At 43.1% G+C, this 14,751-nt stretch overlaps 1 protein-coding gene across 1 annotated transcript; it reads right to left on the bottom strand.

Moving 5' to 3' along the window:
• Nucleotides 1-2,959: 2,959 nt before the first annotated feature.
• On the bottom strand, nucleotides 2,960-11,836 carry mlpha (melanophilin a; the record flags this gene model as incomplete). The annotated part of the gene is made up of 15 exons (XM_084191823.1): nucleotides 2,960-3,006; nucleotides 3,103-3,151; nucleotides 3,259-3,312; nucleotides 3,472-3,633; nucleotides 3,897-4,073; nucleotides 5,134-5,355; nucleotides 5,766-5,852; nucleotides 6,557-6,753; nucleotides 8,244-8,361; nucleotides 8,463-8,573; nucleotides 8,672-8,733; nucleotides 8,941-8,985; nucleotides 9,560-9,672; nucleotides 10,501-10,722; nucleotides 11,739-11,836. The coding sequence occupies 15 exons, from the start codon at nucleotides 11,834-11,836 to the stop codon at nucleotides 2,960-2,962; spliced, it is 1,764 nt and encodes a 587-aa protein (XP_084047949.1).
• Nucleotides 11,837-14,751: the final 2,915 nt, after the last annotated feature.

Below are 14,751 nucleotides of genomic sequence, written 5' to 3'. Positions count from 1 at the left end.
GTAATTGATATGCTATTACAGTTTAATTGATGTTTTCTAGTGTCATTGATATGTTATTACAGTTTAATTGATGTTTTCTAGTGTCATTGATATGTTATTACAGTTTAATCGAGATTGTAAAAGTACATGTGTTTGTCCTACAATTTGTATTTTTTTAAATTATTGCAATACTCTGTGATCATTATGTCAAGTGCGCTCATTCACCAGAATAACAATTGACATCTTGAACATAGACTTGGTTGAACATCAATGAAATTCCTTGGCAACGCTTTGCCACGGTATGTTAAATACAATGTTTTCAACATCGATGGTTGAGAATGCTAACAGGATCTCAAGACCACCATGATTGGCTAAGCAATAATGTTAAGTAATATGAACATGAAAATGCTGTGGCAGCAGGTGTCTGCCTGCAATCACTCTACCAATATGGGATCGGCATAGCAGGCCTTCTTACCTTCAGCGTATGTTAAGATACCCTCAGAATAGAAACACTCAACAGTTGATGTGATACAATTTATTAGATGCAGAAGCCCAATGACAGCATAACGCACTACTGCTTTTCAAATGATACAGTATATATACAGTGGGGAAAAAAAGTATTTAGTCAGCCACCAATTGTGCAAGTTCTCCCACTTAAAAAGTTGAGAGAGGCCTGTAATTTTCATCATAGGTACACGTCAACTATGACAGACAAATTTAGAAAAAATATCCAGAAAATCACATTGTAGGATTTTTAATGAATTTATTTGCAAATTATGGTGGAAAATAAGTATTTGGTCACCTACAAACAAGCAAGATTTCTGGCTCTCACAGACCTATAACTTATTCTTTAAGAGGCCCCTCTGTCCTCCACTCGTTACCTGTATTAATGGCACCTGTTTGAACTTGTATCAGTATAAAAGACACCTGTCCACAACCTCAAACAGTCACACTCCAAACTCCACTATGGCCAAGACCAAAGAGCTGTCAAAGGACACCAGAAACAAAATTGTAGACCTGCACCAGGCTGGGAAGACTGAATCTGCAATAGGTAAGCAGCTTGGTTTGAAGAAATCAACTGTGGAAGCAATTATTAGGAAATGGAAGACATACAAGACCACTGATAATCTCCCTCGATCTGGGGCTCCACGCAAGATCTCACCCGTGGGGTCAAAATGATCACAAGAACGGTGAGCAAAAATCCCAGAACCACAAGGGGGGACCTAGTGAATGACCTGCAGAGAGCTGGGACCAAAGTAACAAAGCCTACCATCAGTAACACACTACGCCGCCAGGGACTCAAATCCTGCAGTGCCAGACGTGTCCCCCTGCTTAAGCCAGTACATGTCCAGGCCCGTCTGAAGTTTGCTAGAGAGCATTTGGATGATCCAGAAGAGGATTGGGAGAATGTCATATGGTCAGATGAAACCAAAATATAACTTTTTGGTAAAAACTCAACTCGTCGTGTTTGGAGGACAAAGAATGCTGAGTTGCATCCAAAGAACACCATACCTACTGTGAAGCATAGGGGTGGAAACATCATGCTTTGGGGCTGTTTTTCTGCAAAGGGACCAGGACGACTGATCCGTGTAAAGGAAAGAATGAATGGGGCCATGTATCGTGAGATTTTGAGTGAAAACCTCCTTCCATCAGCAAGGGCATTGAAGATGAAACGTGGCTGGGTCTTTCAGCATGACAATGATCCCAAACACACCGCCCGGGCAACAAAGGAGTGGCTTCGTAAGAAGCATTTCAAGGTCCTGGAGTGGCCTAGCCAGTCTCCAGATCTCAACCCCATAGAAAATCTTTGGAGGGAGTTGAAAGTCTGTTGCCCAGCGACAGCCCCAAAACATCACTGCTCTAGAGGAGATATGCATGGGGGAATGGGCCAAAATACCAGCAACAGTGTGTGAAAACCTTGTGAAGACTTACAGAAAACTTTGACCTGTGTCATTGCCAACAAAGGGTATATAACAAAATATTGAGAAACTTTTGTTATTGACCAAATACTTATTTTCCACCATAATTTGCAAATAAATTCATAAAAAATCCTACAATGTGATTTTCTGGATTTTTTTTCCTCAATTTGTCTGTCATAGTTGACGTGTACCTATGATGAAAATTACAGGCTTCTCTCATCTTTTTAAGTGGGAGAACTTGCACAATTGGTGGCTGACTAAATACTTTTTTCCCCCACTGTATATATATATTCATCCTACTGCAATATTTATAATTGCCTTGAAAACTATTATTATCCAGACTAGAGCGATAACTTGTTATTTCATATCATACTTGTCTGTTCAGTGTTAAGGCATCATTTCACTGTTCTTTTTCGGAAAGATATTTACTAAGACTTTATGCAACAGACACTCTGTGATTGGAATTTAACACAATTGGTGATGTCAGATGGTAAGTCGTGGTGCTTGTTTCTCAGAGTCCCATACAACCCAAGGTCATTATTAGACTAGGTAATGATTGTGTTCAGTAACTACCACTTTACCAGTGTTCACTAATCAAACTCCATTTTAACACAAAAAGTCAATTTTGGCCTCTGCTTGAACTTAGCCTATATGGCACAAATATTCATTTTTTAAATCAGGACACTTAGGCTGTGTTCAGACAGGAAGACCAATTCTGATATTTTTTTCCACAAATTGCCCTTTTGACCAATCACATCAGATCTTTTCATGAGTTTAGAGATGAGATACACTGAGACTGAGAGGATACATTAGATTGCATATGATTTTCAGGCTGTAAACCAGGGTTGTTTTTGCATTTAACATAGTTATTGTGTATCCTGCTTTTACATTACATTGCTGCTGTGCATTGTGGGTGTGTAATACCATTAACATACTGTAGCAATGTGGATATGAGAGTGGCATCAGATATACAGTGGATCAGTGACAGATAAGGTTTAAGGTAGATTTAAGTAACTAAGTTAATACATACAGTATCATTGGGTTATTCGTCACACAGTCCTTTACATGTGATTTGATTTCCGTAGGGATCCTGAGCCATTGCTGGTTTCTGAACGTGGAAACAAGAGGAGATTGTCATAAATACAGTTGGTCAGGACTGAACGACAACGTATTAGGGGCATTACAATATGCTTTTGGGCCTTACTTGTGGGGAAGTCTTGGTTAAACCTTTTCCTGTTCTGCGAACCTGATATCTGTCAGATAGAATAGAGGTTTTAGAGAACAGCATAGGACAACAATAAGCATCAATGCAAGCCCAAGCGGGTCTGAAGAGAAATAGTGAATTGCACAAAATACTCACCTTTTTCTTCCCTGAGGCACTTAGAGCAGCAAGCTTGTTCTCCAAATCAGACACCTAAGAGAGAATGAATGAAAAGACACAAAGTACAAATGATACTCTTCTGAAGGAAAACAAGTTATCTGAAAATAATAGATATATCAACAAAATGTGCTCCAGTGTTTTATTGTTATTTAGCCTGCTCAGTAGAACCCGCAGTAGAGCCTCGTCACCCACCTCACTCTCAGTGCTCTGGACCCGATGTGCAGTCAGAGCCACCACATCCTCCAGTTCAGAGAGCTCCGAGTCTGTGGCCCCTCCGAAGCGATTCTTGGCACTCTGCTCCAGATGCCTCAGCTTCTTCTCCAGGTCAAAAGACTTCCCTGAGGTCATGTACACCTGTAACAGGGCACAGGACAACCACAGGACAAATGCACCCTTTACAGTTGAGCTGTTAACCAAACACCATTAGCAAGCTAACAGATTCCAGACTAGACTGCTTGGAATACAAAGCGAATCTCTGCTTTAAGACAACACAAGAAGTCTTGCATGCTTAAAAAAAAAAAGGCAGGCATAGCTTCGGCCCTACACTTGACACACAGCTATTTTGATTGGATTATGATTGCTTTGGAGGAAAAGAGGAGTGTGATTTTTAAGCTTACATTTTCCTCAAGTTCTCTGTAAGACTCAGCTGCTTGCCTTACGTCAGCCTTGTCAATTAACATGGGGCTGTCATTAGACGGTACTGAGGGGCGGTACTCGTTCATTGCGCTTTCAGTGGCATTAATGGTTCTTAGAAACTCTTTGGTGATGTCACAGAGGGCTGCCGCAGTGGATCTCTGAAAGCCATGTAAGGGAACAGAAATTAGCCGGTGGGAAAGTACCTATCTCTCCTATATGTAGCGGAGGTGATTTGGAATCACACTTTCGTGATGAGGTAGCCCTGCCTGAGACTTGTTAGCCCAAATGTCACCCTGAGACCACAAGGATTATGTCTTGGTCTAATGGTTAAGACATTTACATTGTAGTCATTTAGCAGATACTCTTATCCAGAGGGACTTACAGTTGGTGCAACCTCATATCACAGTCATAGTAAGTAAAACCTTTCCTCAATAAAGCAGCTATCAGCAAAGTGCTGAAGTACTCGTGAGAAAAGACAAGTGTGAGTGTTGCTGCAAGAAAGGCTATAGGGTGTTAGTGATTTTTTTTTAAAGACGTTGACTCTGCGTGCGAGAGGTCCCTGGTCGGATCCAATGATGTAAACCCTAGATGACTGACAGGGGTTGTTGTTTTGAAGCCACAGTACAGCCATTTTGGTACTCCTCCTGCCTTTATTACAGACACTTTAATGCAGGGTTCTTCAATTCCGGTCCTGGAGGGCCGAAACACTTCTGTTTTTTATTTCTACCTGGTAGTTAATTGCACTCACCTGGTGTCCCAGGTCTGAATTAGCCCCTGATTAGAAGGAGAGGATGAAAAACAGAGGTGTTTCGGCCCTCCAGGACCGGAATTGAAGAACCCTGCTTTAATGTATACTTTTAAATTATATGATGTGAACTGAACATAAAAATACAAAAGATATTCCTGAAAGTATAAAACATTTTTTTTGTACTAATGATACTGTCCCCACTACAACAAAGAAATACCTAAATACATGTAATTTTGTCCTTGAAACATTTAATTGAAATACTGTAGCATTCCATTGATTCCTATGGAGGACTGCTCCTACTGGGGAGTACCAATATGGCAGCAGGTGGTCTTCAAAGCCTCTCATTGGCCATTACATAGCATCAGCAATCTAGGGTTTATACACATCATTGGTTGGATCCCATCACCTCCGCTACAGCTTTTTGGTGTGTGTCTGAGATGTAACAGGGTAACAGGACCCCCAAATCTCACCTGTTGAGCCTCAGTGGGACCCTCATCGCTGGAGGAGCTGAGGGGCTCCAGGGGGAGGACTGGGGGTGTACTCTTCACAGCGGCCCTCTTTAATAAAGGGTTCTTCTTCCCCCCTCCCCCTGCTTCCTCGTCGGAGGAGGGAACACTGATGTTCCCCGCCAGCTCGCTCAGCTTCCTCCTCAGCTTCTCCTCCTCTATCTGTGCAGCGGTCGGGGACGTCGCCTGTGGATAGAAACAGGATTTACTTACTTGACTTTTTTCTTTTTTGCAGCTAGTGGAACCTCGAGCATCAACAGTCCATCTCCAGTGAATCCTGTTCTGGGTAGTTTTCTTGACTTTATTCCAGGTGGACAGAAACAGGGTTGGTGTCAGTTCCATCTAGATTCCCGTCAGTTTAAGACTTGAATGTTAAGGAGTTGAATGGCTTATGTCTTATGGAGAGATTCAACAAATTCAACTCGGAGGAGTTGCAATAGAAATGAGCCCAACTCAAGGTGGGCAACAACAGGTTTAGGCCAGAGTTGGCTAACAAGCTACCCTTTGATTAACCCCTGTAATTCTCTCTATGATTATTCCAAGAAAGATAATGCTCTGTTAGGAGAGCAGTAGGAAGGTTTTTAACCCTTTCTTACCTCATCGTCGGGGGGTACGGTCATCTTGGACTCCAGCCGGTTGAGGAGACTCTCTATGGCTGACATGCGCTTGTTTAGCGCATTGATCTGCATCATAATGACAGGAGAGGAGTGAGGTGAGACCAATACAAACGTACATTGTGAATGAATGGAGAGGCAAACCTGAAACAAGGTTGGAGATAGTATTAGACCAGACTTGCATGGAGTAATCACTCAAAATAGACGTTGTAATCATTGACTGAGCAGAGCAGCTGATTACACCCTATTAATTAATTATCCAAATCAAGAAACAACGTCTCTGTTCTGCTCTCTAAAGTTCAATCCACTAAAAAACCCAGCATGCATCACTTGAGACACAAGATCAACTTCCAATAAATACATGTACAATGTAATGCAGCCCAACACTGTTTGAAATCCATCTTCCCAGGCTTGAGAGGAAGGACAAGTCCACCCTTGTTTGTTAGTTAACGTGGGTCATTTTCTATGGTCAGGGTAGTTTAATAGTGTAGAGGGACATCATCTCTCTCATCTCTGTTTCAGCTCTATTTCTCTCTCTCTCTTTATATTTCTCTCTTTTTTATCTTTCTCTCTCTCTTTCTTTTCTCTCTCTCTCTCTCTCTCTCTCTCTCTCTCTCTCTCTCTCTCTCTCTCTCTCTCTCTCTCTCTCTCTCTCTCTCTCTCTCTCTCTCTCTCTCTCTCTCACACACACACGAACACTCACTCACACACACGTCACACACACACACACAAACACCATTCTCACACACACTTGTCATACACACGTCCCCTACCGGTGGCTGTGGGGGGACCTGCAGGTTCTCGTGAGAGCCAACTAGGCCGTGGGAAGGGCGTCGGCGATGGGGGGTCTGGTACATGGTGTTGCGCCCTCCCTCCTCCTCTTCTGACGTGTCCACATAGTGCTGGCGGTTCATAGAGGAGCTGATCTTGGACAGGGAGCGGGCACGCACCATCCCATACTGCCCATCGTCTGAGGACCAATGCTTTGACTCAGGTTATATTAGCAAATGTCAGTTTGGTGTGAGATTACTGTTGTTGTAATATTTTTATGCCATTACAGTCGTGGTCAAAAGTTCTGAGAATGACACAAATATTAATTTTCACAAAGTCTGCTGCCTCAGTTTTTATGATGGCAATTTGCATATACTCCAGAATGTTATGAAGAGTGATCAGATGAATTGCAATTAATTGCAAAGTCCCTATTTGCCATGAAAATGAACTTAATCCCCAAAAAACATTTCCACTGCATTTCAGCCCTGCCACAAAAGGACCAGCTTACATCATGTCAGTGATTCTCTCGTTAACACAGGTGAGAGTGTTGACAAGGACACGGCTGAAGAACACTCTGTCATGCTGATTGAGTTAGAATAACAGACTGGAAGCTTTAAAAGGAGGGTGGTGCTTGAAATCATTGTTCTTCCTCTGTTAACCATGGTTACCTGCAAGGAGTGCAGAGCTTGCTCAGGAATGGCAGCAGGCAGGTGTGAGTGCATCTGCACGCACAGTGAGGCGAAGACTTTTGGAGGATGGCCTGGTGTCAAAAAGGGCAGCGAGGAAGCCACTTCTCTCCAGGAAAAACATCAGGGACAGACTGATATTCTGCAAAAGGTACAGGGATTGTACTGCTGAGGACTGGGGTAAAGTCATTTTCTCTGATGAATCCCCTTTCCGATTGTTTGGGGCATCTGGAAAAAAGCTTGTCCGGAGAAGACAAGGTGAGTGCTACCATCAGTCCTGTGTCATGCCAACAGGACAGCATCCTGAGACCATTCACGTGTGGGGTTGCTTCTCACTCACAATTTTGCCTAAGAAAACAGCCATGAATAAAGAATGGTACCAACACATCCTCCGAGAGGAACTTCTCCCAACCATCCAAGAACAGTTTGGTGACGAACAATGCCTTTTCCAGCAATGATGGAGCACCTTGCCATAAGGCAAAAGTGATAACTAAGTGGCTCGGGGAACAAAACATCGACATTTTGGGTCCATGGCCAGGAAACTCCCCAGACCTTAATCCCATTGAGAACTTATGGTCAATCCTCAAGAGGCGGGTGGACAAACAAAAACCCACAAATTCTGACAAACTCCAAGCATTGATTATGCAAGAATGGGTTGCCATCAGTCAGGATGTGGCCCAGAAGTTAATTGACAGCATGCCAGGGTGGATTGCAGAGGTCTTGAAAAAGAAGGGTCAACACTGCAAATATTGACTCTTTGCATAAACTTAATGTAATTGTCAATAAAAGCCTTTGACACTTAAGGAATGCTTGTAATTATACTTCAGTATACCATAGTAACATCTGACAAAAATATCTAAAAACACTGAAGCAGCAAACTTTGTGAAGACCAATACTTGTGTCATTCTCAAAACTTTTGACCACGACAGTACATTGCAAACTAACAAGGTCTGATTGAATGTCTCTGTGTGTGCGAGTGTGTTGCGTGTTGCGTGTTGCTTACCATGGCGCATGTTGTACCTATCCAGGCTCTTCCTACGGTTCATGCTGTGTTGTTGTTGCTGCATGTCCATGTACTCCATGTCACCCCGGTGGCCACCGCCTCGCTCCTCCTGGATCTGCTGTAGAGAGGTGACATAACAATCACAATCTCAAATAACCCCCCATTCCCACAATGCACTACTTTTGGCTAGTAGAAACCAAGACTGTTTTGTCCGTCTACCTGGAAGGATTGTCGACGAGAGTGAGTGTGAGAGTGGGGTGGAAAATACTCTTCTATATCCACATCCAAGTCCATGGGATGAACAGAGAGCAGGCGCTTGTTCTTGCGCATCTGAAAAAACAACAGGATGGAGACACAAAGAGAAATAGTGAGTCTGGGATATTATGTCTAGTTTCTCTAGAACGATATGGAGAGGAAAAATGGTTTACCATTTTGTATCGCTGCGCTTCTGCTTCTGCATAGTCCTCATCGTGACCGTTGTACCTATCATCTATAGGGGGGAGAGGGAGAGGAAGGGGTCACAAACCTTTTTTTTCTCCAAACTGTGTAACCTTGTGTTACATTTGCATATCATAGTGCTTATGCTGGTGTTATCAACTCTACTATGGTATGTAAATGTGACACAGGGTTACACAGCTTTCAGGTATGTTAAAATATTTGTTAGTTTTTTCCCATTGCCTTCATTTATTCTACTTACTGCGGAAGTCGGGCATGCTTTGTGTATCACTATCACGACGGGTGCCTGTGAAGACAAAGAGTAGTGATATACTGTTACTGATAACATATACACTTCAAATGATCTCTTTGTCCTCTGTGAGGTCTGGGCAAGAGGACTGTTAGAATACAGAACATACAACAGCCACTCAGTTCTAGAACACTGTTCTCAGTTCTAGAACACTACATGTGACCATTAGTGGAGGCTGGTGGGAGGAGCCATAGGAGGACAGGCTCATTGTAATGGCTGGAATGGAATCAATGGAACCGAGTCAAACGAGTGGTTTCCATATGTTTGATGTTTTTGATACCATTCCATTTATTCCATTCTAGCCATTAAAATGAGCCCGTCCTTCTATAGCTCCTCCCACCAGCCGCCACTGGTGACCATATGTCATCATAGCGTGGGCATGTCACCCCGGTGTGATTACAGGCCCTACGATGTGACTCTTCATTAAAGCCAGCCATGTGACACACTCCTGATCATCTGGTGACCAAAATGTGACACTTGGACACATGTCTCAACAACAACCACAACTGTAACATGCGCTTACATTTAGAAGTATGCACAATGAATCAATAATCAAACAAAAAGAACCCACCCTCTCCATTGAGTCGCTTGTAAAGAGACTTCATCACCTTGGCACTGCCGAAGCGCTTGAAACGGGTGCGCACGTTGTCATGGTACCATCCCACCGTTCCGATTTTCAGGACCCTGCGAGGTAAACACAAGAATCATTCCAGTCTCAATATGGACCCCATCATCAGTGGAATGTAAATGAACCCCATAGAGCTGGTGTCCGTACCATGTGACTTGAACAGAACACTTGGCCCTCTTCTCTGACTACATACTGTTATGTAGTCATATATATATGTTTCATACTTTTACATGATATCCAATTGGTAGTTACAGTCTTGTCCCATCGCTGCAACTCTCCTACGGACTTGGGAGAGGCGAAGGACAAGAGCCATGCGTCCTCCTCGCCATCCCGCACTGCTTCTTGACACACTGCTCGCTTAACGCGGAAGCCAGCTGCACCAATGTGTTGGAGGAAACACCGTCCAGCTGGCGACCAAAGTCAGCTTGCAGGCGCCCGGCCCGCCACAAGGAGTCGCTTGTGCGCGATGGGACAAGGAAATCCCGGCCGGCCAAACCCTCCCCTAACCCGGATGACGCTGGGCCAATTGTGCGCCGCCTCATGGGTCTCCCGGTCACGGCCGGCTGTGACACAGCCTGGGATCGAACCCGGGTCTGTAGTGATGCCTCAAGTACTGTAATGCAGTGCCTTAGACCGCTGCGCCACTCGGGAGGCCCTAGTTGGCCCTCTTCTCTAACTACATACTATTACTAGCCTTATAAGAGTTGGCCCTCTTCTCTACCTGCCTGAAGCTTCATAATGATACAGACGATCTGGGTTTAAGACCTGGTCAGTCAAACACGATTGCCAATGCTTCCAAACCCATCTGTTATTACTACAGTGTGTGTTCAGGAGAATCTGTTAACACTGTGTATTCAGGAGACCTTGACACCCACGGGCCCCACCTTGTCATCCGGCAGGGGTCGCACACCCAGCCGTGATCCTTCTTGTTGTAGCGGCTGCATGCCTTGCAGGTGTACATCTTGCAGTCTATGCACTGACGCTTACTGTTGACCAGGAACTTGAAGGGCTGCAGACAGCGGATACAGTGAGAGTCTACCAGGGTGGTCTGAGTCCCCAGCAGCTCAATCTTAGTGTCCTCCTTCTCTATCTTAGTCTTTAGATCCCTAGAGGAGAGGAGAGGAGAGGAGAGGAGAGGAGAGGAGAGGAGAGGAGAGGAGAGGAGAGGAGAGGAGAGGAGAGGAGAGGAGAGGAGAGGAGAGGAGAGGAGAGGAGAGGAAAGGGCATAGAGAAGTGATGAAATCAGTATGCAGTAGATTAGTAGATAGCATTAAGAAGATAACATTAAGTCCCTGTTAACTCCATGGATTATAATAAATCACCTTAAGGTTGGCTTTGTGGAATCATGCGTGCAGGATCACACTTATAATGTACCATTCTGTTGTTCTGTTTTTGTCTGTTTCAGCAGGGACTACATTAAATAACTTATAGAGAACAAAACCTTTTACACAATGTCCTTCTGACAGTTTCTGAATAAAATAAAGTGAGGTCTGACTGGAAGTCTATTTTCCTTTAGGAGTATGAGAAGATGAGGAAGACAGACAGAGGAGTCTTTGTGTCCCAGAGAGAATAGGCCTCTTGGCAACTTGTTTTCCCTGGGACACAGTACAGGCAGTATGGGCCTTGTGACTTAGCCATGATCACTGTGATGAGCTGACTCACAACAGCAGGCCTGTTTCACACTTATATTCCTGAAGCCTGAACACACACACACACACACACAGACACACAGACACACAGACACACAGACAGACACACACACACACACACAAACACACACACACACATACACACACATGCACACACACTGTGGAAAACATATGGCTAAAATATAGATAGCGGTGTCTCGGAGGACCTCAGTGTGATTGACTCGTATGGAATCTATAGTGTTGGCATTCAGCTAAAAGACAGACAATAAGTATCCATTGTTACAGAGTCCTAAATGCTGTAAGCGTAAGACCTCATGATTATATATGTCACATACAGACAAGGAGTTTGTTATGTCAGATATGCTATTGAAAAACACATTCCAAGCCTTCCACCCTTCAACGTTGATTCAATGTATTATTTTCTTACTAAACCTCTGAAATATTATATTGAACCTTATTGAAAAGTGACCCACCCCAGTCTCTCTTCTTCTTTCTTCCTGAGGGTGAAGTCTCTCTGTATGACCTCCCAGATGTGCTTGGCCTCGTCGTCTGAGAGCGTGGTCAGGTCCATGGTGGTGGTGGAGAATATGAACCAGTACTCTACAGCAACACAGAGATGGTCCCTGTAAAGTAACCAAAACTAGTGAGAATATGGTCCCTGTAAAGTAACCAAAACTAGTGAGAATATGGTCCCTGTAAAGTAACCAAAACTAGTGAGAATATGGTCCCTGTAAAGTAACCAAAACTAGTGAGAATATGGTCCCTGTAAAGTAACCAAAACTAGTGAGAATATGGTCCCTGTAAAGTAACCAAAACTAGTGAGAATATGGTCCCTGTAAAGTAACCAAAACTAGTGAGAATATGGTCCCTGTAAAGTAACCAAAACTAGTGAGAATCCTGAAGGTTTATCAACCATGTACCCAAGCCAACACAACATATGGAAACATTGACACCACTGCTAAATGTCCACTTACTCCACAGGGTGGACCAGATTAGCCTCGTTAACTAGACTGACCACTCATTTTAACATTGTTTTACTGTAGCACCAGATTGATTTAAAAAGCAGCATCTGAAAAGATCTTATAATTAATGTTTATACATTTTCTTGTACTTACTTTTCTAAATTACATCGTGTAGGCTACAAAAACTATTTCTCATCTTTGATTTAGCATATATTAATATCATGAATTACCTTTACGCCCAGCGCAGAGCAGACAGCTGTGAGGTCAGTTGTTGATTCCCTGGAGTTGAGGCAACACATTTGCGAATGGCCTGAAGAAGTCTGTTGTTCATCACATGCTCTGAGTCTCACAGAAGAGAGAGGATGAGCGAGCGTCTCACCCCTCCTCCAACTCCAAGTAGTTTTAACAACTAAATAACAGGTCAAAATGGACTGTATTCTCCCCAAATCTAGCCTACCATTTTAATTCAGTCATAGATTACTGATGCAAGGGCCTCGGATGACAGTAGCCCTCAAAAGATACCAAAATAACATCACATCAGTAAGTATGTTTTCCCCAACAGAGTAAATATGAGTACAGATATTAGAAAACAAAATATTTTCCTGCTAAATGAATAAGGAGACTGAAGAGTTCTGTAATAGGCATTACATAAGCTATTTTAAATAGCATGTGTTAGGAATATGTGAATATGAATAAATTCATCAAAATAACATTTTTCATGAAAATATGTCAATCATTATTTGAATATGTTGGTAACCCGTTGTATTAAAGTGATAATGCCCTCGAAGCCGGTGTTTGGAGGATACATTGACACAGTTTGCCGACTTTGTCTCTGGCCTAACAACACCCGTGCCAATATATCCTCCAAACACCGGCTTCTCAGGCATTATCACTTAATTAAATGTCTGATTTATTCTACCTGTTTATATATAGACCACTGACATGTTGTGTTCATATAATACTCACTCAACTTCTAGCCATGAGTTTCACTCATTCATAATCAGATTTTTACCTCTCACTGCACATTGGTGACTGACCTCTCACTGCACTCTTGGTGTGAAAAGCTATTTTGAACAGTGATAAGTTGCAACTATCAAATAGAGCATCAACAACATGAAGGCCTCTATTGGTGACAGTGTGCTGGAGAAAGGTGCCCTTAGCAGCACAAAGATAGCACTGGCTGTCCACACAGAGGGAAGGGGACACATTAACCCAGTCAGGAAGACTTAGTTTCCATAGCACTGGCTGTCCACACAGAGGGAACAGGGCACATTAACCCAGTCAGGAAGACTTAGTTTCCATTCTGGAAACTTGCTACCTTTCCCCTGTATTTGATGGCAACTCATTGTGGCTCTCAAAGGACAGGATACAGATGTAGGATCTTATTTTGATCACCCTGTTGCAAGATAACTTTCCTGCAATGCAGGAAATATAAAGCTTGTCGTTTATTTTAAGTTTTAAAAGGATTCTGAAGTTAGTAATTTTCACTTTTCCATAATTCAAATGTCCTGTTGCTGCAGGATTATTTTCCTGTAGGTCAAAGTACTATGGTGGAAACAAGGCAGAGCTACTGTATGTATCAGCGTTGGTGGCTCGGCTACTATCTGGTAACTTCTGATCTGCAAGGGCAGGTTGTGCCAGATCATTTTATTAACAACATTGGGGAAATCACTGTCCTCCACTGGTGTTGAAACAAATCAAATATGTCAACAGCAATTAAAGGATAACTCCACTCAACAACAACAAATAGCAAAGTGTCTTTTGCCACATCTTCATGATGATGCAAAATGCCTCATATGATGCAAAATGCATCATCATGATGATGTGGCAACTGACACTTTTCTTCTTGAAAGTCCAATATCTTGAAAACTGGTCTGCTGACATGCAAAACATGTTGGGACTGTAAAATACCAAAATATAGTTTTTCGATGGATATTTCCTTTAACAGCATTTCATATAAATGTTCTGTATGTTATTTTATCAGTACAGGACTCAACCATGCATGCTGGCTAGGTTTGGTCATTGAGACAGTATACTGTAGTTGTCGTTTCAAGGGCCAAACACAAGCCTTGTAGGTCTGAAAGGTCCGTACACATCTGTGGTCCTTCTTTTAGTCCCCCGACTCCCTGCAGCCATCCGTCTAACTAAAGCATTGGCCCCATTCCTGGCTTAAGAGGGGGAGGATAGTGATAGGATGGTGAAAAGAGAGAGTAAGCATCAGGTGTCCTTCACTGAGGCAAGGCAAGGCTAAGGGCAGTCTGATTCAAGGCTCTAAAATTAGCGACCAGCAAGGCACTGGTAGCCTTCCAGGGGAAGTCCTGCTCTTATTTAGTAAAACTCTGCATTGCTATGGCTGCTACACTTAGAAGTGCTGATCTAGGATCAGGACCCCTCTGTCCATGTCATATTACTCATTTTGATCTAAAAGGCCAAACTGATCCTAGACCAGCACTCCTACTTTGTCCCTGCTCTTATTTAGTAAAACACTGCTGCATTGCTGGCTGCTACACTTAGAAAGAGCTGG

The sequence above is a fragment of the Coregonus lavaretus genome, assembly GCF_964263955.1.
Source record: "Coregonus lavaretus genome assembly, contig: HAP1_SCAFFOLD_1368, whole genome shotgun sequence".
Taxonomy (NCBI): Eukaryota; Metazoa; Chordata; class Actinopteri; order Salmoniformes; family Salmonidae; genus Coregonus; species Coregonus lavaretus.
Note: the sequence above shows the minus strand (reverse complement) of the source record. Positions and strands in the feature narration are given on the sequence as shown.